Genomic DNA, 26,569 nt, shown 5'->3' on the forward strand with positions numbered 1-26,569 from the left:
TGCAAATTAGGCGATGACGTCATTTAGCGACTTCTAGCGACTTTTAGGACAGCCAATAGCTACTTTCCTTACTGAGGAGTTGGCAACACTGGTCCTGTGTTAATTTCATTAAAGCTAATGCTCTTAACTACAGGCAGTTTCAGGAATTCTTGTCTGAGCTGAAGATGTGCTTTACTGAGATCCGCTGGCTGAGTCGGGGCGAGTTTTGAAATGTTTTAACGTCCTGCTCCCGGAGATCAACGCATTTATGCATCCAAAATCAAAACTCAAGCACATTGTTTAATTTTTATGCTTCTCTTTCCATTGCTCCCCGATCTCAATAAAACATGCACTCAAAGTAACTACTGTTTTCGGGAGCATCTACTTTTGTGTGCAAACTTTTTCGAAGTTGAAACACCTTAAATCTCCAACCAGATCCAGACTCACTGATCAACATTTATTAGCTATTATGACTGGCAGTAACAAATATGGAACCTGATGCTTACTCTCGTCAGGCAAAAGCAGGCTCACAGTTCACACTGATTTTTTAAGGAAACACTGTATGAGGAAGGATAATGGAAATTATTAAAATAAATAAAATTTCTGCATTATCATTATGAACTACAATTATACAAAGCCCAGACAATACATCCAGTATACATAGTAAATAGCTTTTTTGGGTGTGTTTACTATTTCACCTGCGGTCCGGCCCCCCGAAACACTGAAGAACAGTAATCTGGCCCTTCGGTTAAAAAGTTTGAGGACCCCTGGTATAGACGGTGTTAAGTCGTGTTCCTAAAGCCGAGATGAGTGGATTAGGAGGCAAATGCTTCTCCTGAAGGTCGTTATGTCATAAGCATTTAACGCATAGAGTCAGATCCAGAGGTCTGAGTCCATTATTCCTCAAAAATGATCATGGTGCCGCTCAGGTGGTGCAGCGGTTAAGTACACTAGTGCACCAGAGCTGGGGGAATACATCGTATCGAATCTCAGCTCTGCCTTCCGACTGGGCTGGGCGGCAGCATGAATAACGATTGACTGTTGTTCAGGGTTAGAGGGTAAAAAAGTCGGATCATAGGTCCTCATAACTGGTGCGACTGCGGCCCCTGCTGGCTGACTGGTGTCTAAACGGACTATGGCCGGCCTGTCTGAGGGTGGACAGGCTGTAGGGGCTGCTGCACTTACGACCTTTGCTCGCTGACCGATGGCACCTGATATATGCGCAGTACGGATCCTCATATGAGCCTGCCTTGTGCAGGTGAAAAGAAGTGGTCTAGTTCAGAAGTGGAGGTGAAAATACAAATCGGGTGATTGGATATGAATAGATTGGGGAAAAATTGGGGGGAATGCATACATAGAAAATTCTTAATTATCCTTTATCCTTAATTATCCTTCATTTTGTTTACATTACAGAAGGATGTCAGGACCGAGACCTGTAGTACTGAGCGGCCCATCCGGCGCAGGGAAAAGCACTCTGCTCAAAAGGCTGATGAAGGAATACGACGGCGTGTTCGGGTTCAGTGTCTCACGTAAGCGTGATGTGAAAACGTTACCTCCTTCTCTAAATTATACATGAAGAATGGAGCATTTCAACGTGCTTTTTAATTTGATGTGTTGCAGATACAACCAGAAATCCTCGTCCTGGAGAAGAAGATGGCAGAGGTACGTTAGTAAAATTCCTCAAACCTGGTCAATCAAAGCTGGTCAATAATGAATAATAAAAACACACAATGAGCCATAATAGAGCTTCATATATTATCATTTCATTTAGAAATGTTATAGAAATATGAATATCAAAAGTCATGACACAGGCCTGGGTCCAAATATCTGAGTCCACTATCAAGAACTGTTTTTATTTTATCTATCTATGTGTTAAATTACATTGATTTTACGCTGAACATCAGCGCACAAACTTTGATCGCTCGCTACTTGCATGTTGACGTGCATTTTTGGACGTGGTATCATTAAACCCCTCGTCACTTCTCGCGTTTGTTTTCGTGAAAAAACTTAGTTTGGGAGACCAGAGAAGCTCGCCTGCGATTCCAGTTGGTGATAGATGGTGTAGTGTGAAACTCCCTATCACCCATCAGTCGTGTAGTGTGAAATACACACCGACCTGAAAGACTCCCGATTACAAGAGATCCGGTCTGTACAAGAGATCTTGCAGTAGGGCGGCACGGTGGCTTAGTGGGTAGCAGTGTCGCCTCACAGCAAGAAGGTCCTGGGTTCGATCCCCAGGTGGGGCGGTCTGGGTCCTTTCTGTGCGGAGTTTGCATGTTCTCCCCGTGTCTGCGGGGGTTTCCTCCCACAGTCCAAAAACATGTAGCCAGGCTAATTGGAGACACTGAATTGTCCTATAGGTACCCAGCCACTAGGATGCATAAACCAGTGCATTGTAGTGCCCCGGATGATGGATGGATGGATAGATAGATAGATACTTTATTGATCCTTTGCAGGAAATTTCTTTAGAAACGATTTAGAAATGTCAGTTCTGATGTGTTCTACCACTGTATAAAAACAAGGTGGATCATCCTGGTGCATCTCTTCCATGGGCAAACAATGCACACTATTTACACAATCTTAAAAATAAAAACAGGAATCATTAGGCCGGTCAATTTTCTACAAATTGTAAATAATCCTTCATTTTTGTTTACATTACAGAAAGATAAAATAAAAAAAATAAAATAAAAAAAAGATAAATAGGGAGGGTCGTGTCAGGAAGGGCATACGGCGTAAAAACTGTGCCAAATCATAATGCGAATCACGATCCGCCCGCGACCCCTAACGGGAGCAGCCGAGGAAATAGAGATAGAGAATAATTTCCTTGCAGTGACTCAGATCTCTTTCCTACCAACCAAATTTGTTCTTACTATAATTCTCTCTTCTCAAAACAAGCCCTCTTATCCACACGGAGGGTTCAGTGCTCACTGACGACATGCTGCTTTTTAAACTGCTGCTTCTTACTCCCAAGTGAACTGGGTCTTAAACCGATGGGGAAACGTACATGTTTATATTTTTGTTGTTTTCTCTGTAGGACTGAATTCTCTCCCAATGCTTCTGGGGGCGACGTTACTGCCCGTAGCAGACGTCCTGTCCTCTGTACTGTCTGAAGGTGTAGATCTGATTTTATCTACCTAATCAGGCTAGAATCCGTATCGTTCATTAGTCAGTGATGGGGGGTTACTTTCATCTTTCAGTTCTAATTCTTAAATCCAGAAATGATTTATACATATTTACCAAAGCCACACTGAGACACTGAGTCTTCTCTCTTTGTAATAGTTCTTCGGAGTGCACTTTGGAGTAAAAAGCTTTTGAAAATAGCCCCCTGTGTGTCATAGACGTGTCTGTCCAGTCTTCATCCTAATCATTAGCATCACAACAACGTTACAAGGAAACTTGTAGGAAAGAAGTACTATTATAGTGATGGTTTGGCCAAAATCTATCTGGTGTAAAAGTGTTTTTGTCATACTGTAGTCGCTGTCATGTGCTTGTGTTCCCCTACCTCAAATTGTGAGTAAGTAGACATTTTACAGAAGGTTAGAAGTAAATTATATAGCTAATGTTATTTTTTAAACAATCTATAATTGAAATGTATAAGCTCAAAATGCCTTTATTTGTCATATATACATACACCGTTTAGGCATAACATAATGACCACCTTTTTAATATTGTTTTGGTTCCCTTTTTTGCTGCCCCATATGCAACAAACTGTGATGCTCTGTGTATTCTGACACCTTTCTATCAGAACCAGCATGAACTTATTCAGCAGTTTGAGCTACAGTAGCTCGTCTGTTGGATCGGATCACACGGGCCAGCCTTCGCTCCCCATGTGCATCAATGAGTCTTGGCCGCCCATGACCCTGTCGCCGGTTTACCACTGTTCCTTCCTTGGACCACTTTTGATAGATACTGACCACTGCAGACCGGGAACACTCCACAAGAGCTGCAGGTTTGGAGATGCTCTGACCCAGTCGTCTAGCCATCACAATTTGGCCCTCGTCAAACTCGCTCAGATCCTCACGCTCACCCATTTTTCCTGCTTCTAACATCAACTCTGAGGATAAAATGTTCACCTGCTGCCTAATATATCCCCCCCACTAACAGGTGCCGTGATAAAGAGATAATCAGTGTTATTCACTTTACCTGTCAGGGGTCATAATGTTATACCTGGTCGGTGTACATGTAGAGTACAATTTCTTTTTTTTAAGCATATTCCAGCTGGTTTGGAAGCTGGGGTCAGAGCGCAGGGTCAGGTATTGCACCACGCCTGTGGAGCAGACAGGGTTAAGGGCCTTGCTCAAGGGCCCAACGGTGGCTGCATAGCAGAGGACAGTGGTAGCTCAGTGCTTAAGGTACTGGACAAGTAATCATAAGGCTGCCGGTTCAAGTACTAAGTTGTCACTGTTGGGCCCCTGATTGCTTTAATTGTATATAGTGACAACTGTAAGTCGCTTTGGATAAAAGCGTCCATTAAATGCTGCAAGGGCGGCACGGTGGGTAGCACTGTCGCCTCACAGCAAGAAGGTCCTGGGTTCGATCCCCAGGCAGGACGGTCCGGGTCCTTTCTGTGTGGAGTTTGCACGTTCTCCCCGTGTCTGCGTGGGTTTCCTCCGGGTGCTCCGGTTTCCTCCCACAATCCAAAAACATGCAGTCAGGTTAATTGGAGACACTGAATTGCTCTATAGGTGAATGGGTGTGTGTGTGTTTGTGTATCTGCCCTGTGATGGACTGGTGACCCATCCAGGGTGTTACTGTGTGCCTTGCGCCCATTGAAATGCTGGGATCGGCTCCCCCACCCCCACCCCCACCCCACCCACCCCGGTGCGACCCTGATTGGATGAGAGGTTAAGAAAGTGAGTGAGTGAGTAAATGCTGCATATGTAAATAGATTTGAACCGACAATCTTCCGATTGATAGCCCAAAGCTCTACCCACTAGGCTATCACTGTCCCATAAACCTTATAAACTATTAATAGAAAGTATCAGTGAGCTTAACTGCATCTCATTTTACTGCACATGGGACCCCACCCCAAAGTTAACAACTGCTGCTTTATAGGAACGTCTACTTATTTGTTTTTACACTTTTTTACTCTGATTCATTCATTTCCGATCGTAGCTTATTTCTTTCATCGATCAAGGAGGGCCACATGATAGCACTTCTGTTTCTGAGAGTGTAGCTCTATCTCAAGACTGGAATCACTTACTTGCTCAGTGCAGACTCAGATACCAGGGATGAGTGAACCTCATTAATCCTTAAACCTTTTAAATCCTCCATCTGCTCCTCTACACAGATTATCACTTCACCACCAGAGAGAAGATGCAGGAAGGGATCAACGACGGAGACTTTATAGAGAACGCCGAGTTCTCGGGGAACATGTACGGCACCAGGTGAGACCCACTGTCCCTTTGGGGCACTTTAAACCTCTTATGTTCTCAAGCAGTGGTCCATATTGTCTTGTTTAAAGTTTAGATCACCCGAGTGAAAAGTAAAACTACAGAAGCTGATCGTGGTTCAGGAGCAGCAGATGATTAAGCAGTAGAACACGAGAGGGAGTGTGTTATCACGAATAATATCACGGCTGTGATTTGGTCGCAGGCACGAGCCGAAGGCGAGATGTTATTCATGATAACACACGACCTCAAGTGTTCTATTGCTTTTATACAACAGTTTTTACAAAATAAAGAAAATAAATCAAAGAAGCTCTGAATTTTATATTAAATATGCTTTAATATTGACAATACCTTCCACCAAAAAGTAGTTCCACAACAAATGAGTTGCTGCTATGCAACTGTAAAAATTCCCTATCCTGCCTTAACACAGTAGGCTAAAAAAGGCGTATAGTTTAACACTACAAAGCAGACATCCCAAGTTGCAAAAACTCATTTCAGGGAGGTAGGAAGAACAAGATGAAGAAGGCAAGAACCTCCAAAGGGAAAAAAAGAAATAAAAAACCTCTCGCACACACCAAAGGATTATGGGTGATAACAGAACTTTTAGGAGCTGCTAACTGGGTTATTAAGCTAACTGTTCGCGTTACAAACACATTAATGTTCCCTACATAGTGCACTAGATAGTGTGAAAAATAATAGATTTATGTTCCCTACACAGTGCGCTAGATTGTATATCAGATAACGGATTTAAAACGCGATCGGGAAAAAAGTCGTTGTCGCCTGCTTGTCGTTACTGGCAACGCGTCCGCAGAGTAATACAGTTGTGGTGTGAAAAGGCCGTGCTGTTATCACGAATATCAGCACGGTTAGAACGCTTCTCAACCAATCACATTGTAAGGTCAGAACTAACTGTTGTATAATGCTCTGTATTTACTGGTGTTGGGCAAATGCCGGAATCCCTTTACCCTACTGACCTGTGAGGAACTGCTAGTGTGTGTATAGTGCTGCTAGTGTGCAGCTCACACAGTTTTACTGCAGCCAATCCACATTTTGCATGTTTTTGGAAGAAACCCACCAGGACTCAGGGAGAACCTGTAAAACTCCTCAGAAAAAGCAAGGACCCAAGGCTCTATGTTACTGTTTGACACCCAGTCTGCAGGACAGTACATGCTTGCAGTAGATATGTTGTGGACATGTAGGACAGTAAATTGCTGCCTGTATTTACTTATATATCCACTAGTCCGTGTTGGATTTTACAAGTTCAGTTATTCAGTGATCGTAGATTAGGGTATTCCAACCTCATGCCCCGTGTTCCTTGTGTCACTGGACTTACAGCATCCCTTATCAGGATGGAAGAATTAATTCCTAAAATCTTCAATTATAACTCAAGTGCATATTTTGCCCTCATGAAGAGAACGTTTCTGATTGGTACCTCTCAGAAAGAAGGTCCTGGGTTCGATTCCCAAGTGGAGCGGTCCGGGTCCTTTCTGTGTGGAGTTGGCATGTTCTCATTGTGTCTGTGTGGGTTTCCTCCGGGTGCTCCGGTTGTCTCCCACAGTCCAAAGACGTGCAGTCAGGTTAACTGGAGATACCAAATTCCCCCAGGTGTGAGTGTGTGAGTGTGTGTTTGCCCTGTGATGGACTGGCGACCTGTCCAGGGTGTTTCCCGCCCTTCTCTCAGTGAACTGGACCCACCACGGCCCTGACTGGGATAAAGAGGTGGTAAAACAGACAATGAATGAACGTTTCTGTTTGTTTTTTCTCATTCACACATCAGTAAATCCGCTGTGGAGGACGTCCAAGCTCAGAACCTGATCTGCATCCTGGATGTCGACCTGCAGGGCGTGAAAAACATCAAGCAGACTGACCTCAACCCCATCTACATCTCCATCCAGCCTCCGTCCATAGAGATCCTGGTAAAAACAAAAAAGGAAGGGGGTGGGGGTGACGTACCACTAATTATATACACTGATCAGCCAAAACATTACGACCATTCCCCTAAAATGTGCATGGAAATGCCTATTTGGGAAAAGTTGTGCATCTCAGTGTCAAGGATGCATCAAACGTTGGACTGTAGTGGCTAAATCATTATGGACATAAGTTCCAATGGGGCCAACAGGTTGTTCAGGGGCCACATACAAACCATGAATGTGAACCTGACCAGAATAAAGCAAATGATTCTATTATTCTTATGCTTCTGTACTTCAGCTGCTGGTTAATTCCAGTACAGTCCGGCTGGTCATTGCCTGGTTATGCAAAGTGATGCTAAACACCAACCAGGCATAACATTCTGAGCACTGACAGGTGAAGTGAATAACACTGATTATCTCTTCATTATGGCACCTGTTAGTGGGGGGGATATATTAGGCAGCAAGTGAACATTTTATCCTCAAAGTTGATGTTAGAAGCAGGAAAAATAGGCGAGCGTGAGGATCTGAGCGAGTTTGACGAGGGCCAGATTGTGATGGCTAGACAACTGGGTCAGAGCATCTCCAAAACTGCAGCTCTTGTGGGTTGTGTCCCGGTCTGCAGTGGTCAGTATCTATCAAAAGTGGTCCAAGGAAGGAACAGTGGTAAAACGGCGACAGGGTCATGGGCGGCCAAGGCTCATTGATGCACGTGGGAAGCAAAGGCAACAGACGAGCTACTGTAGCTCAATCTGCTGAAGAAGTTCATGCTGGTTCTGATAGAAAGGTGTCAGAATACACAGAGCATCACAGCTTGTTGTGTATGGGGCAGCAAAAAAGGGACCAACACAATATTAGGAAGGTGGTCATAATGTTATGCCTAATCAGTGTATATTATAACTAGGTTTTCAAACTCAGTTACCCGAGTCGTGTTTTTAGCTGCTGTAGACTTTGACATTTTGTTTAACGGATATCTAGTGTAACTGAGCATCTTTAGAGTTTTCTGTGTTTATAAAGAAAGAAAGAAACTGTACACAAACTATCGCAGCACAGAGACGATCACGTGTGTAGAGAAGCTTACATTGACTGTTGAATCCGAAAAGGGACAGAATGCACTCAAAACATAAACACACATCAAACATTGTCAGCACAGCACAATACAGCACAGAAAAGTCTGTTACACTAACGTATTTACCGTATGATTGCTAGGACGCCTCATATTGCATATTGTGCCTCATATTTCATACGATACGTAAATTAAAATGTTAAATAGCCAATCACAAACTGTAAATTTTGACTTTTACAGCAAATTGCATATTACACAGGAGACATTTTCTGATTTACTGGAGATTAAAAAATACACCAATATGAAGTAAATGATTCACATAATTAATATAAAATTCTGTCTGAGTGTATCACTGGCTGATAATCGTGAGGGTGTGTTTCAGGAGCAGCGTTTGAGAGATCGGCAGACGGAGACGGAGGAAACCTTACAGAAGCGTTTGGAGGCGGCTCGGATGGACATGGAGCTCAGTACGTACCTCATCATCTCGTTCATCTGTTATTACTGAGCCCTCAGTTTTCAGTTCTGTACTGATGATCGTTCTGTGTCCTTCATGCAGGTAAAGAACCAGGAGTCTTCGATATGGTGATTATTAACGATGATCTGGATGAAGCCTACGAGAAGCTCAAACGTGCTCTTATTGAGGTAAGTCTAATAATTAAAACAACACAACGTGTTTATTTTTATTGCTTATTTTATTAGTCTAATCCAGCTTGAAGTTAACTCAGTATGTTGTGTGACAGTGTGTGGACAAAAGTAAATCTAATTATCGAATTTATGTGTTTGTGTTTCAGCCCAGGTGTAATAAATGAATTATGCAAATGAGATTATATACTGTATATATTTATACTAGCAATTTAGGGAAGGTCTTTTCCTGTACCACCATGACTGTGCCCCTGTGCACAAAGCAAGCGCTATTAAGACATATAATTGAGGCTTTATTGATCAACATCAGTGCCCGGCCATACCAATACTAATTTGACTGAATGGGCACAGATTCCCACAGACATATTACAAAGTCTTGTGGCTAAGATTTTTCCCACTGCCAATATTTTACCCAAACCTGTTGTAACACTGTTGTGTCCTAGTGTTTGAGGTGATTGGTCTTGCATTCACATAGAAGTCCAGCGGCGTAATTACCGGGGGGGAAGAGGGGGCGAAGGTGCACTGGGGCCCATGGCGGGGCCCTCCATGACATGAACTATACCCCCCACCGCACAACCCCCCCCCATTGGCTGCACTCACCAGGTCGTTATTATTATATTACAATATTTTAAAATATTTTAATATTTTAAAATTTTAAAGTAAAATATTAAAAGTGAGTGAGTACCTTTATTTAATTCTGATCAGCTATCAGCATACAACATGTGTGTGTATAGATATATGAAATTTGTTGAGGTGGCCCAACATTGCACTGGGGCCCATGAGCTCCTAGTTACGCCACTGTAGAGGTCACACCTATTTTAATACCACTTGTTTTTTTTTTATGAGATGTCCAAAAAGCTCATGGTCAGGTGTCCAAATATTTGCTTTCCACATTATTCATAACTTTGATTCATTCTTGAGTTTATGCAATATAATATATATTATGCAAACCATCACAAACTACAAGTTAATGTTGTGACTATAGCTTTAAATATGCAGTTTGCATCTAGCTTTACTTGTTGGCTATGTATTAGCTATGTAGCACCAGTGCAAAACTAAAACAAAACATAAAGAAACTTGTGGGCTGAAATATTAGTTTTAATATCTGTGTTTTCTCCTTTTTATCCTACAGGAAATTCAGAAGGTTCAAGATGCCCAAAAGTAAGACAGAAAACATTGATCCTGTCGTCGTCAGAATGGATGTGCAGCCTTTCCTCAGCTTCTAGCAGACTGTCGGGATGCAAATCAGTCCATTTCTAATTATATTTATTTATTGTATTTATTTAAACATGATCATCCCCACATCACATAAATGGTTTGTTCAGGCTTTCACATAATTAATATAACTTTTTTATATGAAATGAGTCTGGTATGCTAATATAGGTGCTTAAATCATATACTGATTAGAATATCATGTTGTCCTTTAATACATGCACTAATGACGCTATTTAAATAAAACTGGGTATCAATATTTCAAGCTGTTTACACACGTTCTTTCTCTTGACTTTGTTCTTAAACTGAAAAAGTAAGTATGAATCTATAATTAAAAGCAAAAATATATTTTAAAAACTGATAGTTTCATTTCATTTTTATCAGCTGCTTTATTATGGTCAGGGTGGCGGCAGGTCCGGCTCCACTGTGTGCAAGGCAGGAATACCCTGGACAGAGTGCTTCATCCACCGCGCCCTTCAGGTCATAATTGACCTAGACAATTATGTGAATAAATGTATTCATGTAAAAGTTGCATAAACGTAAGTGAGTTTCTAGATGTTGATGCTGCAAATAAGAAAAACAAACATGGTCTATTAAATAACTATTGTACAAGTAGAAACTTTAGAGAAGATGAAGAGCTTCCTAAAGTTCTGAGACAAATTTATGACACAGTAAATAAAAAAGACCTTAAACATCTTATCAACAAACAGCTCGTTCAACAGGATATAAATTGTGGAATTACAAACTGCATTAAAAATCTAAATGAACGTTTTGAATGTGATTGTCTTAAATAAATGTGTGTACACCAGGGCCCATGCACCGGGGCCCATGAGCTCCTAGTTACGCCACTCGTGTGCATGTATAAACCCAAACTTGCATGGATTTTTTGTCAGTGGTTATAAACCTGTGTATATCTAAGGTATTTAATTATGATCCACTACACGGGCAAAAGTATGTGGACACCAGACCATGAGCTTCTTGGACGTTCTAGTTCCAAAATTAAAAGTGGCCACCTTTGTAGCTAGGGCAGTTGTAGTTTAGCAGTTAAGGTAATGCTTAAACCCCTGTTAGGCCCTTGAGCAAGGCCCTTCACCCTCAACAGGTTATAAATTGTAAACTGTAAGTCACTTTGGATAGAAGCGTCTGCTAAACTGCTAAATGCTAAAAATGTAAATGTACAGCCAGAATGTGTCTCGGGAAATTTGGACCCAGTCAGTCAGAAGAGCATTTATTTATTTATTGTTTTATTGAGAAAACGGTAGTAAAATAGACAAAGAATGAATGAATTAATAAGTGAATGAATGAATAAATAAATAAATAAATAAATGAATGAATGTTTTTTGGTCGATGAGCAGTGAGTAACGCTGTCTTACTTGTCCCTCGGTACACACCGTAGGTGCAGAATGGGGTGCTGTTGCCTAGCAACAATAACACCTTCTTTATTGTACACAGAACCAACATAAACAAACGGAAAGTTTTCATTTAAGTTCAGATACTTTTAATTTTTTAAACTTTATTTTGGTTTTATTTATATCAGATTGTTTTGGTTTGAATCAGACTGCTGCACAGAGAAACGGTGAGTCTATTTTATATATAAATGCTTTCTTATGATTACAGTCTATTTAACAATAATAAATACTTGACATGCATCACTGTATTCTACATTATTTTCTTTATGTGAAAATACACCGATCAGCCATAACATTAAAACCACCTCCTTGTTTCTACACTCACTGTCCATTTTATCAGCTCCACTTACCATATAGGAGCACTTTGTAGTTCTACAATTACTGACTGTAGTCCATCTGTTTCTCTGCATGCTTTGTTAGCCCCCTTTCACCCTGTTCTTCAATGCTCAGGACCCCCACAGGACCACCACAGAGCAGGTATTATTTAGGTGGTGGATCATTCTCAGCACTGCAGTGACACTGACATGGTGGTGGTGTGTTAGTGTGTGTTGTGCTGGTATGAGTGGATCAGACACAGCAGCGCTGCTGGAGTTTTTAAACACCTCGCTGTCACTGCTGGACTGAGAATAGTCCACCAACCAAAAATATCCAGCCAACAGCGCCCCTTGGGCAGCGTCCTGTGACCACTGATGAAGGTCTAGAAGATGACCGACTCAAACAGCAGCAATAGATGAGCGATCGTCTCTGACTTTACATCTACAAGGTGGACCAACTAGGTAGGAGTGTCTAATAGAGTGGACAGTGAGTGGACACGGTATTTAAAAACTCCAGCAGCGCTGCTATGTCTGATCCACTCATACCAGCACAACACACACTAACACACCACCACCATGTCAAATGTAATATTTTGGCTGATCAGTGTACATGTATCATGTTAGATTTGTTTGTTTATTAGGATTTTAACGTCATGTTTTACACTTTGGTTACATTCATGACAGGAACGGTAGTTACTCATCACACAAGATTCATCAGTTCACAAGTATAATATCAAACACACTCTTGGACAATTTAGTGTCTCCAATACTATATATATATATATATAAATATAATATATATAATATATAATATATAATATAAACTGAATCCATCAGGACAGCATGAACGTGGGTAATTATACATCTATCCTCCTCCCTCAGTGTCCGTGATGCTGTAAGGATGAGCAGCAGTAAATGCCAGGCCGCCGCAGGCCGTCTGCTGGACTTCCTGCGTGAGTGGGATCGTGGGAATAAAGTCGTACGCAGACGGATGCTTCAAACGTTTCTGCTACAAAACACGGGGAAGACGAGTCCTGAGCTCGAGCTGGAGTTCAGCCAGGCCGCCAGTCTGTTCCTCGCTCGCATCTGTGCCTGGATGAGACTCACGTATCCTCAGTTCTGTCTCAGCTAAAATTCCTCATTTATATTTAAATGCAATTAAGAAGGGCATGAAAGCATAAAAATCTTAAACAATGAAGCATTAAAGCTACAGTTTTGATTATTCAGTGCTGCAGGGATGTACATGATCTACAAAACTGTAAAATGATTCACACCCTTGATGATTAAATATCTTAATTTTATAATAAATAGATTAGAAAGTCAAACTTTTAAAATATGACAACATTTTATCAAATATATTTTGTAACCTTTTGACCACCTGTCATAATTATTAGCACCTCTATATTTATTACTTAGTAAAAGATCACTGTTGGGGAATTTCTTCCATTGTCATGTTTTACCCCCAAGTGTATCCTGGTCAGGGTTGCGGTGGATCCAGTTTTCTCTGGACTCACTGGGTGCAATACAGTAACACTCCGCAGACAGGAGGCCGATCCATCTTGACCCCCACTCAGACATAGCCAATCATGTCTATACTGTATGTAGACGGCCGAACTGCCGAGAGCACCAATGGGGATTCAAACCCTGGATACTGGCTAGCATTATTTACAGCTGCACCTCCTGAGCCGCTATCTGGCTGTTTTAGACTTTTAAATTATCGTTCTAACAGTAGATGTGAACATTTTAGATGTGTAGCCATAACATAACAGCCATAACGTTAAAACCACCTCCTTGTTTCTACACTCACTGTCCATTTTATCAGCTCCACTTACCACATAGAAGCACTTTGTAGTTCTACAATTACTGACTGTAGTCCATCTGTTTCTCTGCATGCCCCTTTCATCCTGTTCGTCAACGGTCAGGACCCCCACAGGACCACCACAGAGCAGGTATTATTTAGGTGGTGGATCATTCTCAGCACTGCAGTGACACTGACATGGTGGTGGTGTGTTAGTGTGTGTTGTGCTGGTATGAGTGGATCAGACACAGCAACGCTGCTGGAGTTTTTAAATACCGTGTCCACTCACTGTCCACTCTATTAGACACTCCTACCTAGTTGGTCCACCTCGTAGATGTAAAGTCAGAGACGATCGCTCATCTATTGCTGCTGTTTGAGTCGCTCATCTTCTAGACCTTCATCAGTGGTCACAGGACGCTGCCCACGGGGCGCTGTTGGCTGGATGTTTTTGGTTGGTGGACGATTCTCAGTCCAGCAGTGACAGTGAGGTGTTTAAAAATCCACTCATACCAGCACAACACACACTAACACACCACCACCATGTCAGTGTCACTGCAGTGCTGAGAATGATCCACCACCTAAATAATACCTGCTCTGTGGTGGTCCTGTGGGGGTCCTGACCATTGAAGAACAGCATGAAAGGGGCATGCAGAGAAACAGATGGACTACAGTCAGTAATTGTAGAACTACAAAGTGCTTCTATATGGTAAGTGGAGCTGATAACATGGACAGTGAGTGTAGAAAGGTGGTTTTAATGTTATGCCTGGATCAATACATGTCACCTCATATTTATACCTCAGTGGAACAGAATTCTATATGAACAGCTGCTTAAGTGTACCAAATCACTCGGGTTCAATCCAGATTTTACAGTTTAAGTCAATATCATGTGCATCTGTGTCTGGGAGTTTTAGAGATCATAACTGGCACCATCATGAGTGTTTGGACAGTGACATTTAGACAGTGACATGCCATTGCAGTGGATTGCATGTTGGTGCAGTTGGTAGTAGGGTCTTGAGGACTGTCTATCACTGTCTGTCAGGAGTTTGGTATGTTCTTTAAGTGCATTTCTTCCCACTTGACAAAACAGACCAATAGAAAGATCGGCAGCTCTACATGGCTCTTAGGTGTGAGTAGTAAAATGGATAATCACTCTGTCCAGGGTTTGTACCAGGGCTTACTTCTCACTTGCACCTAGTGTTTCTTGGTGGCACTGGGCCCTCTGCAGCCCTGATCATCATAAAGTGATTTGTAAAGATGAATGAATAAATACCTGAAGTTAGGAAGCAGTGTTGAGGTGTGTAGATGTTTCCTTCACCACAAGCTTCCAGCTACATGTTCGGCACGTGTCTGGATCTTCAGCTCAAAGCTCTGAAGGTTTTTCTCTCCGCTACCAGCAAGTAAGATTCCATTCATGCTACAGATGTTATTAAAAGGACATTTTAATGACTAAAACACTTCTAAAGTGTATTGTTTTTTCCCCTGAAAATCTGCTGGGTCAAAAATATACAGACAGCAACTCTGACGATGCATTTGGTGCTGTAGAATTCTATAATGTCATTAACTTTATGGCATGACCTCTTAATTTCCAGCTGGTGACTTCTCAGTGCCCCTTAAAATAGGGCTAGTTTAGCCGCTCAGGTGGCGCAGCGGTAAAAACACACGCTGCAACCAGAGCTGGATCTCGAGTACGTCGTATCGAATCCAGCTCTGCCTTACCGACCGAGGCTGAGCGGCTGTATGAACAACGATTGGCCTGTTGTTCAGATGGGCGGGACTAAGGTCGGAAGTGGGTCTCTCTCTGTCAGAATGGCAGTTACGACCTCTGCTGACTGATTGATGGCGCCTGCACAGAGACGGGAAAAGAGTGCTGTGAGGGTGTGTCTCTCCGTACACAACGCTGAGCTGCACTGCACTCATCAAAGTGTAGGTGACAAAATGCATACGGATGCTGCCCACTTGTCGGAGGGGGCGTGGGTTAGCTTCGTTCTCCTCAATCAGAGCAGGGATCGGTATTGGTGGAGAGGAAGCGTGACGCAATCAGGCAATTGGACGAGGTAAATTTGGGGGAAAATGCATAAACAAAATATTTTTTTAAAATGAATACACATGGGACTGGACAGTGTCACTGGTGTTTCAGGAGCTAAAGCATTAATCCATGACAGGCCAGATTTTCTGTGGTCCCTGAATCAGACACATTTTCTCTCAACACAAAGTAATTGCACACTATTTAATTGCCGTTACTAGCCCTGTTAATATGGGCGCAGAGAAGCCAACAGCTGTAGTTTATCTTACATTTACATTTACACACATTTAACAAATACTTCTATTTAAGTCACTTACAATTGAGACTGAATACAATGCAAGTAATTTTACTGTAATGGAGTTTGAACCAGCAACCTTCTGATCACTAGTCCAGTACTAATCCCTATTGGATGTTTTTTGGATCAAAAAATGGTCCAGTCATTTAGTCTTTTAGAGTAAAAGAACAGTAGCAGAAATCATGCCATGGTACACTGACCATACGGAGAATCTTTAACGTCTGGCATGTTTTTAGTCACCGGTACCTGCTGGAGTTTTTGGAGGTGGGAGGCATGATGACCCTGCTTGAGGTTCTTAAACAGGATCGGACCAAGGAAGGAGAAAAAGCTGAAGCTCTTCAACTGCTCAGCATCATTGCCAACACTGGATACAAGTACAAAGAGGTCGTCTGTGAAAGCTACGGTACACACTCATGTCACAATCCACCTTAGCTAGAGTGTCAAAATCAAGGCCTGCGGGTCACGTCCAGCCCGGGGTACAATTATATCTGACCCACCAGTATACAGGACGCACACCGTTGATACTACAAGTACCAGAATGCACTGCACTGGCAAGAACAAAACTGACTGAAAGAGCCACAGAGCACACCCTTCACCACTCCCTTCCCTTATGTGGCACACAGTCAACACCCACTACTTCTCACCTACCAGTAGTGGATTCTTACGTACGGAAAGTCACGCTATGCCCTCTGTGAATGATCCACCACTCGCACAGGAGCAAAGGTTGCATTTCTGCAGCAGCATTGAGGAGAAAACCAGTTAACCTTCCCTCCATTCCCTACAGACACGGGCAGTTGTGCCTCATGTTTGATTTTTGATTAGCAAAACAATAACATCTTAACAGTTCATACAAAACTACATTATATGGCAAAAAGCATTTGGACACCTGACCATGAGCTTGTTGGACATCCCATTTCAAATGGGACCTCTTCTTCTAAGATGGCTTTCTTCAAGACTTCACAGTATGTCTGTGGGAATTTGTGCCCAATCAGATGAGAATGTGTACGGCTGGGCGCTGATATTGGTCATGGAAGCCTCGATGGATGTTCCACTTCAGGGCTCTTTTCTTCATGTCTTTATATAGATTGCTTTGTGCACTGGGGCACAGTCATGCTGGAACATGAAAGGTCCTTCCCTAAACTGTTGCTGCAAAGATGGCAGCATATCATTTATTTTATATAATTGATTTATTATACCTGGTAGCAATTGCAGTGGCTGAAACACATGAATAGAAAATAGAAGGGGTGTCCGAATACTTTTGTCTATGTAGTGCACGTGAATAAACTCTCAACACTTATCACGGTAAAAGCATTGAAGTGTTTTTGCCTTTTAATGAACTGCCATCGTTACCAGGGTGTATTTCTGTGTCAGGCCGGGGTGTTTCCGGGTAGTACCTGACCCACCACGACTCTTACCAGGATAAAGCAGGTACAGAAAATACATTCACAGTTTAATCTCCGCTCCTTTTAATTTCTCTTGTTTCTGAATGAAGGTGTGAAGGTCGTAGCTGAGTGTCTGGTGAAGTCCCGCTCAGAGGAGACTCAGCGCTCGGCGATCAACCTGCTGGAATCTCTGGCTCACGGGAACCTCAGGTACCAGAAGCAGGTGTATAAAGGTCTGATCGCTCTGCTGGCCTGCAGAAACCCTACAGCTCAACAGCTCGTGCTTCACACCTTACGCAAAGTGCAGGTACAACAATACATCATTCATTCATTCATTCATTGTCTGTTTTACCACCGCTTTATCTCATTAAGGGTCACCAGGCCATCAAAGGGCAAACACACACACACATTCACACCTAGGTGGCTCCAATTAACCTGACTGCATGTGTTTGGACTGTGGGAGGAAACTGGAGCACCTGGAGGAAACCCACACAGACACAGGGAGAACATACAAACTCTTGCTTTGCAGCGACATCACTACCCACTGTGACTACCCCCCCCCCCCCCCCCCGCCATCCCTGGATTCAAATGTTGTAAATAGTTCCATTAATTATTAAATATATCAAGGATCTAGGATTCAGCTCTCAATGGTGCTATCGACCAGCTGGGCATCTGCACACTATTGGCACACAATTGGCTTTGCCCGGAAGGGAAGAGGAGAAGGATGACCGAAAAGCCTAGTAATCGAGAGGTGCACTTGTCATTGCGCTGTCAGTGCCAGTCCCAACCCCAGATAAATGAGGAAGGAGGGTTGAGCCAGGAAGGGCATCCAGCAAAAAAAGATCAAATCTAATATTTCCAGAATTCTCTCTAGTCTCTCTGTGTATACCTAGTACAGGGGACACAGGGAGAACATGCAAACTCCACACAGAAAGGACCGGGAATCAAACCTAGAACCTTCTTCCTGTGAGGCGACAGTTGCACCTCACTTGCATGTCTTTGGACTGTGGGAGGAAACCGCAGACACGGGGAGAACATGCAAACTCCACACAGAAAGGACCGGGAATCGAACCTAGAACCTTCTTCCTGTGAGGTGACCGTTGCACCTCATTTGCATGTCTTTGGACTGTAGGAGGAAACCGCAGACAGAGGGAGAACATGCAAACTCCAAACAGAAAGGACCCGGACCTCTCCACCTGGGAACTGAACCCAGGACCTTTTCGCTGTGAGGTGACAGTGCTACCCACCCAGCCACCCTGCCGCCTGGTGAACTTTAAAGGACAACTGAGCTTTATTGTGACACGTGACCACGTGTGGTGTTTGATCCATAAACATGTCATTCTCATTAATATAACAACAATGCTGCATTTTTTTAAAGAATGTTTATTTGAACGCAGCATGAATCCTTTAATGTTATATAGAAGGCATAAATAAACTGAACCTGTTTGTATAAATCATTCTCCTTCTACCAGACTTTTGTAAAATCAGCTCATCCGGCTATAGTGGAACCACTGCTGGACCTACTGCGCTCGTTTCATCTGGAGGTTCAGTGTGGAGGTGAGGAGGAATTAGACTAAAATTTATTTTTGTTTAGGCATTTTTTTCCTTTTTTTCCTGACTTCAGTGTATCCAATTACCTAACTGCATTACGCTTCCTCTTTACTGATGTTGACCTTCCACTCTGACTGAGGAGAGCCATGACACATCCCCCCTCCGACACATGTGCAGTAGCCCAGCGGTCCCCAACCTTTCTTGCACCACGGACCGGTTTCATACAATATATATAATTTCACGGACCGGCGGGGGCGGGGGGATTTAAAATGGAATAACTATACTACTCACAAATTAGCTTTTTTTGCTACAACGAGACGCTGCTCCCACCTAGGAGTGATTGGAGACATTGCACCCGTGAAAAAGTAGTTGCTGATGTAGCGATGTAGAATTATTTATTCTTTTTGTACGGCCCAGTAATAAATGACCCACGAACTGGTCTGCGGCCCGGTGGTTGGGGACCACTGCAGTAGCCGACCGCATCTTTTCACCTGCACGAGGCGAGTTCATATGCGGATCAGCTTTGTGTACGGAGAGCCACACCCTGATCAACGCATTATCCCTCGACTCTGTGCAGGCAAACGTAATTGCGTCAGTTGTGAGGAATCCCTGTCCGGCTCCCACCCTGTATGAACAACAGCCAATCGTTCACGTAGGCACCCAGCGAAAGTGTGAGATGTCAGCTCTGGTGTGCTAGTGTGTTTTACCGCTGCGCCACCTGAGCGCCATTTCTTGATTTTTTTACTCGCAAATTTACTCGCTGACCGGCCGAGGTGCCTTTACTGGGGGTGGCCGATCACGGATGGCAGTGTGTGGCTCTCAGTAGTGAAAAGTGTGCACGTGTTAGAGTGGACATGTGACTGACTTGGCTCTATTTGATCAGGATGGGGGTGGCGGCATCGATGAGAGAGTTCCAGCTGGCCATGACTGAATAGGGTGCAAAAAAAGAAAAACACATATAGCGACCTGGTTTCACAGGCAGTCACGAGGCTGGAATAGATGGATTAGATGCTAATAAAGTGTTAATGGTTGTATTTGTGTGTTTATATGGTTTGTTTGTGTTTGTACCCTGTCTGTTGCAGCTATAGAGCTGATTATAGAGCTGCAGCAGACGGAGGTGAGAGACGTTCTGCTCAGCGCTCTGCTCGCTCTACTCAAACCTACCAGAGATGGAACCCACAAACACAAGATCCTGCAGGGTACGACCTCATTGCTGAATACAATTTGAGCCTTTGTGTATTTGTGTTGAGCATTATGTTGTTCCAGCTTTATTTTATCCCACAGTGCTCTATAGCGCCACACATCATTTAGATTAAATCTGATCTACTAATGACTGTTTTTACAGATCCAGAGATGATAAAGATGACAGAGCCATTACCAGTGTACGTCCAGCAGGCAGCAGCAGCCAAAACTCTACGGTAAAGTCCTCACAGAGTAAAGAACATCTAAAAAACTGTCATCTGTTTTTTGGTGGATTAAAGGAATTCTTAATAATTTAATTATAAAAGACAGTATTTATTTAGTCTGTAGGCTCTACAGTCCATTACTTCAACCAGCAGCATGGTTGTTGCAGTGGTTATGCATCAAAGTAAAGTAAACATGCAATGTGGAACAGGCAGACGTGAATTATTTGTTATTTAATATTAATACGGGGCGCTCGGGTGGCACAGTGGTTTGAATCCCCATCAGTGGTATTGGCTACATCAGTGGTATCAGGTCTACATACAGACATGATTGACTGTGTCTGAGGGGTCCGATGATAGCCGAGGCCCCACAGTGGTGTGTTACTGTGTTGCGCCCCGGTGATTCCGGGAAAACTGGTCCCACCATGTCTTTGACCAGGATAAAGCAGTGGTAAAATGAAATGAAATGTTCATATTTATGGCGCAACGGTCTATTATGATAGCCAACCACAGCTTTTGGCCGGCCGGGCATCTACAAAGAAATGATTGGCATGTCTCAGACACGTCTGATGGGGGTGGCCGAAACCCTGCGATACATTGGCGCCCTGTCTAGGGTATTTCTGCCTTGTGCCCAGTGTTACCGGATAAACCTGACCTGTAGTGACGCTGACCAGAATAATGCAATTGAAAATTTTATGTTGTATTTTGTTAATGTTATATTCAGTAAATAAACTGTAATTGTGCATTCGAATGTGCAAATGTTTCTTTCCTGTATATTAAAATAATTATATATTATATTAAATAAATTATATAAATATAATAATAATTAATTCAAAATTAATAAATAATTATTTTATAATTAGTAAATAATTAATTTATAATTAGTAAATAATTTATAATTAATAATTTATAATTAATAAATATTTCATTTATAATTAATATATAATTAATTTCTTTTGGGATCAATAAAGTGTCTATCTGTCTGTCTATCTATCTATCTGTCTGTCTGTCTATCTATATATTTGTCTGTCTGTCTGTCTGTCTGTCTGTCTGTCTATCTATCTATCTATCTATCTATCTATCTATCTATCTATCTATCTATCTATCTATCTATCTATCTATCTATCTATCTATCTATCTATCTATCTATCTATCTATCTATCTATCTATCTATCTATCTATCTATCTATCTAAAACTTTTGTATATGTCAATGACCGACCAATCACAGTGGAGAACTCAACAGCATCCTGGTATGAAATAAATAAAATGTAATATGTTTAAGTTTGTTTAAAATGTGGTGTTGTGCAGGATGTTGGCTGAGGGAAAGCGGGAGACGTCAGAGGAGCTGGTCCAGCGTGGAGTGGTGCATCATTTACTCTACGCCATGGGCAATCAGGAGCATGCAGAGGCTCAGATACAGGCCAGTCTGGCTTTGGAGGTATGAATACAATATGCACACACACACACACACACACACACATATACAGTGTATCACAAAAGTGAGTACACCCCTCACATTTCTGCAGATATTTAAGTATATCTTTTCATGGGACAACACTGACAAAATGACACTTTGACACAATGAAAAGTAGTCTGTGTGCAGCTTATATAACAGTGTAAATTTATTCTTCCCTCAAAATAACTCAATATACAGCCATTAATGTCTAAACCACCGGCAACAAAAGTGAGTACACCCCTAAGAGACTACACCCCTAAATGTCCAAATTGAGCACTGCTTGTCATTTTCCCTCCAAAATGTCATGTGATTTGTTAGTGTTACTAGGTCTCAGGTGTGCATAGGGAGCAGGTGTGTTCAATTTAGTAGTACAGCTCTCACACTCTCTCATACTGGTCACTGAAAGTTCCAACATGACACCTCATGGCAAAGAACTCTCTGATGATCTTAAAAGACGAATTGTTGCGCTACATGAAGATGGCCAAGGCTACAAGAAGATTGCCAACACCCTGAAACTGAGCTGCAGCACAGTGGCCAAGATCATCCAGCGTTTTAAAAGAGCAGGGTCCACTCAGAACAGACCTCGCGTTGGTCGTCTAAAGAAGCCGAGTGCACGTGCTCAGCATCACATCCAACTGCTGTCTTTGAAAGATAGGCGCAGGAGTGCTGTCAGCATTGCTGCAGAGATTGAAAAGGTGGGGGGTCAGCCTGTCAGTGCTCAGACCATACGCCGCACACTACATCAAATTGGTCTGCATGGCTGTCACCCCAGAAGGAAGCCTCTTCTGAAGTCTCTACACAAGAAAGCCCGCAAACAGTTTGCTGAAGACATGTCAACAAAGGACATGGATTACTGGAACCATGTCCTATGGTCTGATGAGACCAAGATTAATTTGTTTGGTTCAGATGGTCTCAAGCATGTGTGGCGGCAATCAGGTGAGGAGTACAAAGATAAGTGTGTCATGCCTACAGTCAAGCATGGTGGTGGGAATGCCATGGTCTGGGGCTGCATGAGTGCAGCAGGTGTTGGGGAGTTACATTTCATTGAGGGACACATGAACTCCAATATGTACTGTGAAATACTGAAGCAGAGCATGATCCCCTCCCTCCGGAAACTGGGTCGCAGGGCAGTGTTCCAGCATGATAATGACCCCAAACACACCTCTAAGATGACCACTGCTTTATTGAAGAGGCTGAGGGTAAAGGTGATGGACTGGCCAAGCATGTCTCCAGACCTAAACCCAATAGAACATCTTTGGGGCATCCTCAAGCGGAAGGTGGAGGAGCTCAAAGTCTCGAATATCCGCCAGCTCCGTGATGTCGTCATGGAGGAGTGGAAAAGCATTCCAGTGGCAACCTGTGAAGCTCTGGTAAACTCCATGCCCAGGAGAGTTAAGGCAGTTCTGGGAAATAATGGTGGCCACACAAAATATTGACACTTCAGGAACTTTCACTAAGGGGTGTACTCACTTTTGTTGCCGGTGGTTTAGACATTAATGGCTGTATATTGAGTTATTTTGAGGGAAGAATAAATTTACACTGTTATATAAGCTGCACACAGACTACTTTTCATTGTGTCAAAGTGTCATTTTGTCAGTGTTGTCCCATGAAAAGATATACTTAAATATCTGCAGAAATGTGAGGGGTGTACTCACTTTTGTGATACACTGTATATATATGCATGTACAGATGTACATTTGTACTTTTAGCAGCTTTGATCTGTTGATCCGGGTTAAAACGAACAGTTAGTATAACGTCCAGAAACTCTGATCTAGAAATTAGAGTGTGATTAAATACTGTGCTGTTCATGCTCATTTCTTGTGTGTGCAGCATTTCGTGCGCTCCTACCCCGAGGTTGAGGAACAGGTACGGAGTGCTATGGGATCTGATCTCTTTAACTCCTTCATGGTGAGTTTTGGTCAGGGTTCATACTCACTCGCTGTGAGGTGCTAGATGACGTATAAAGATGACGAGCCGGAATATGATTTGCACTCACTCTGAGTATGGCATTAGCATTTTGTTTACTAAAGCTGTAGCTCATCACACCTGCAATCAAAATTGCACCTGAGCAGCCTGCTAATTGCTGTAATTACACATGAATTCATTCATTCATTTATTCATGGAAATGTCTTACCACCACTTAGTCCTGGTCAGGGTTGCAGTGGGTCTAAATTATTGGCTGCAGTGCATTAACACACACTGGACAGGGCGCCAATCCTTCGCAGGGCCTCGGCCATTCCGCTTCCTCAGACATAGCCAATCATTTCTGTATGTACATGACAGAGCGGATAATAGCACCACTGGGAATTCAAACCCTAGATTCCAGCTGTAGTGGGCCACACAGTTTATCACAACACCACAAAGTGCTTTAGTTGTACCTATATTTTATTTCTGTAGGAATCCGCTACTGTCCGGTGAAAAGAAGCGGTCAGTGCTGAGACTCAAACCTGGGAGTTCTAGCACTGAAAGTGAACATGTGAACGGTACGGTGGCTTAGTGGGTAGCACTGTCGCCTCACAGCAAGAAGATACTGGGTTTGATCCCCAGGTGGCGTGGTCTGGGTTCTTTCTGTGTGGAGTTTGCATGTTCTCCCTGTGTCTGCGTGGGTTTCCCCCCGGAAGCTCCGGTTTCCTCCCACAGTCCAAAGACGTGCAAGTGAGGTGAATTGAAGATACAAAATTGTCCATGACTGTGTCTGACATTAAAAACTTGAACGGATGAATCTTGTGTAATGTGGAACTACCGTTCCTGTCATGAATGTAACCAAAATGTAAAACATGACGTTAAAATTCTAATAAAAAATAAATAAATACTTGACACTTGTTTACTCAAATCTAAGTGCTGGAAACCACTGATTGTTCCAGTCACGGCTTTCTGTGTTTTCAGCACAACGCAGAGCTCCTGTACATCAGCATGGATGAAGTTCAAGCAGATATTTTACTGTCCAACAAAGTGGAAGTTTCAAGCGGTAAGTTTTATTTTGCAGTCATTATTTTTTTTAATCAATATTTAAAGTACAGGGGGTGGACAAAATATCAGAAACAGATTCATTTTCAGGAGCTAAGAAGGAATGAAAGGTGTGCTTTTATAAAGGCGGCACGGTGGCACTGTCGCCTCACAGCAAGAAGGTCCTAGGTTCGATCCCCAGGTGGGGCGGTCTGGGTCCTTTCTGTGCGGAGTTTGCATGTTCTCCCCGTGTCTGCATGGGTTTATTCCGGCTGCTCCGGTTTCCTCCCACAGTCCAAAAACATGCAGCCAGGCTAATTGGAGACACTGAATTGTCCTATAAGTACCCGGCCGCTAGGATGAATAAACCAGTGCATTGTATTGCCGGTCCCAAGCCCGGATAAATAGGGAGGGTCGTGTCATGAAGGGCATCCGGCGTAAAAACTGTGCCAAATCAATAATGCAGATCACGATCCTCCGGCGACCCCTAACGGGAGCAGCCGAGGAAATAGATAGAATATGCTTTTATAATTCCTGCATTGTTTGTGGTGGGGTGCTGGGGCATTATTTAACAAGAAAATCCTTCAGTTATTTATGTAGTAAAGAAAGTGGAGATCTACTTCACAGTTTGCATATTTGAATATTTGAATTACTTAAATATATTCTGGTGGTCATCAAACCTCTGAATTAATATTAGCAATACATATGTGGACTTTATTGTCTGGAATATAAAAACATCATTTTAAATGAGTGTTCCGACCTTGGGGGGCCCTGTACAGATGCCACAGACTGTACAGACTGTGTACAGACTGTACTGATCTATAAGGCGGCACGGTGGCTCGGTGGGTAGCACTGTTGCTTCACAGCAAGAGGGTCCTGGGATCGATCCCCAGGTGGTGCGGTCCGGGTCCTTTCTGTGTGGAGTTTGCATGTTCTCCCCGTGTCTGCGTGGGTTTTGGAGATTCCTCCCACAGTCAAAAGACATGCAAATGAGGTGAATTGGAGATACTAAATTGTCCATGACTGTGTTCAATATGACTTTGTGAACTGATGAATCTTGTATAATGAGTAACTACCGTTCCTGTCATGAATGTAGCCAAGGTGTAAAACATGACGTTAAAATCCTAATAAACAAACAATAAACAAATACTGATCTAAAGCTTATGAGTTCGAATCTCAGCTGTGTTCTCAAATAGTCAGTTGCAGCAGTCAGGGTAGTTGTAGCCTAGTGGTCAAGGTTGCCACTGTTGGGACCCTGAGCAAGGCCCTTAACCCTCAATTGCTTAAACCGTATACTGTAAGTCGCTTTGGATAAAAGCGTCTGCTAAATGCCGTAAATGTAGTCAAGCGTCTACACAGACACGATTGCCTGTGTAAGAGGAGGGATGGGCAAACAGGTTTGTTGATTTATAGATACAAGTGCTTGCCTCTTTCGCAATACTGCTCTGTGAGACTCCATCTCTGGCAGGTGAAAAGAAGCGGTTGATGACTGGGCATGTGGCAGAGGAACATAATAGATTTGGCCTCTTCGAAACCCTGTTAGTTGCAGCATTAAAGCTTTTTAAATCTAATGCATGATATAGATTCATCACAATGAATCTTTTAAATTTGGCTGTATGGCTGGGACTGTAATTGTGATTAAATCACATTCAAGACTCTGTTTCTCGGACTGTTTCTGTTATTTTGTTCACCACCTATAATTGCTGGAATATTTATCAGGATCTTCTTTTCTGTTTCATTGCAGAAATGAAAGAGCGAACTGCAGAATCCTGACAACCGAATCGACTGAATATTT

The 26,569-nt window shown here is 42.8% G+C and overlaps 2 protein-coding genes across 3 annotated transcripts in view; both read left to right on the plus strand.

Annotated features, from left to right (window-relative positions):
• The first annotated feature begins 1,396 nt into the window (after nt 1-1,396).
• guk1b (guanylate kinase 1b) lies at nt 1,397-10,363 on the plus strand. Of its 2 annotated transcripts, none has more exons than XM_062998249.1 (7): nt 1,397-1,508; nt 1,600-1,641; nt 5,270-5,366; nt 7,147-7,285; nt 8,725-8,809; nt 8,899-8,984; nt 10,117-10,363. In XM_062998249.1, the coding sequence occupies exons 1-7, from the start codon at nt 1,397-1,399 to the stop codon at nt 10,147-10,149; spliced, it is 594 nt and encodes a 197-aa protein (XP_062854319.1). In that variant the 3' UTR covers nt 10,150-10,363. The 2 variants fall into 2 exon arrangements, with proteins under 2 accessions (XP_062854319.1, XP_062854320.1); XM_062998250.1 differs by lacking the exon at nt 10,117-10,363 and adding an exon at nt 9,428-9,482.
• Nucleotides 10,364-11,629: 1,266 nt separating this feature from the next.
• The window catches only part of LOC134317972 (uncharacterized), a 33,126-nt gene continuing 18,186 nt past the window's right edge, over nt 11,630-26,569 (plus strand). The window contains exons 1-12 of the mRNA XM_062998721.1: nt 11,630-11,772; nt 12,802-13,026; nt 15,046-15,114; nt 16,272-16,438; nt 17,528-17,724; nt 18,890-18,974; nt 20,051-20,167; nt 20,314-20,386; nt 21,681-21,810; nt 23,659-23,736; nt 24,715-24,796; nt 26,519-26,535. Coding sequence (XP_062854791.1) covers nt 12,821-13,026; nt 15,046-15,114; nt 16,272-16,438; nt 17,528-17,724; nt 18,890-18,974; nt 20,051-20,167; nt 20,314-20,386; nt 21,681-21,810; nt 23,659-23,736; nt 24,715-24,796; nt 26,519-26,535 — 1,221 coding nt within the window. The 5' untranslated portion in view covers nt 11,630-11,772; nt 12,802-12,820. The remainder of the gene's footprint in view (nt 11,773-12,801; nt 13,027-15,045; nt 15,115-16,271; nt 16,439-17,527; nt 17,725-18,889; nt 18,975-20,050; nt 20,168-20,313; nt 20,387-21,680; nt 21,811-23,658; nt 23,737-24,714; nt 24,797-26,518; nt 26,536-26,569) is intronic.

The sequence above is a fragment of the Trichomycterus rosablanca genome, chromosome 7 (genome assembly GCF_030014385.1).
Source record: "Trichomycterus rosablanca isolate fTriRos1 chromosome 7, fTriRos1.hap1, whole genome shotgun sequence".
Lineage (NCBI taxonomy): Eukaryota > Metazoa > Chordata > Actinopteri > Siluriformes > Trichomycteridae > Trichomycterus > Trichomycterus rosablanca.

Bases quoted from the DNA above. Each gene is read 5' to 3' on its own strand.
- guk1b (XM_062998249.1), top strand. From the start codon at position 1,397: ATGTCAGGACCGAGACCTGTAGTACTGAGCGGCCCATCCGGCGCAGGG. The intron at 1,642-5,269 runs GTACGTTAGTAA...TCCTCTACACAG, and splicing joins TGGAGAAGAAGATGGCAGAG to ATTATCACTTCACCACCAGA. The intron at 5,367-7,146 runs GTGAGACCCACT...TTCACACATCAG, and splicing joins GGGAACATGTACGGCACCAG to TAAATCCGCTGTGGAGGACG.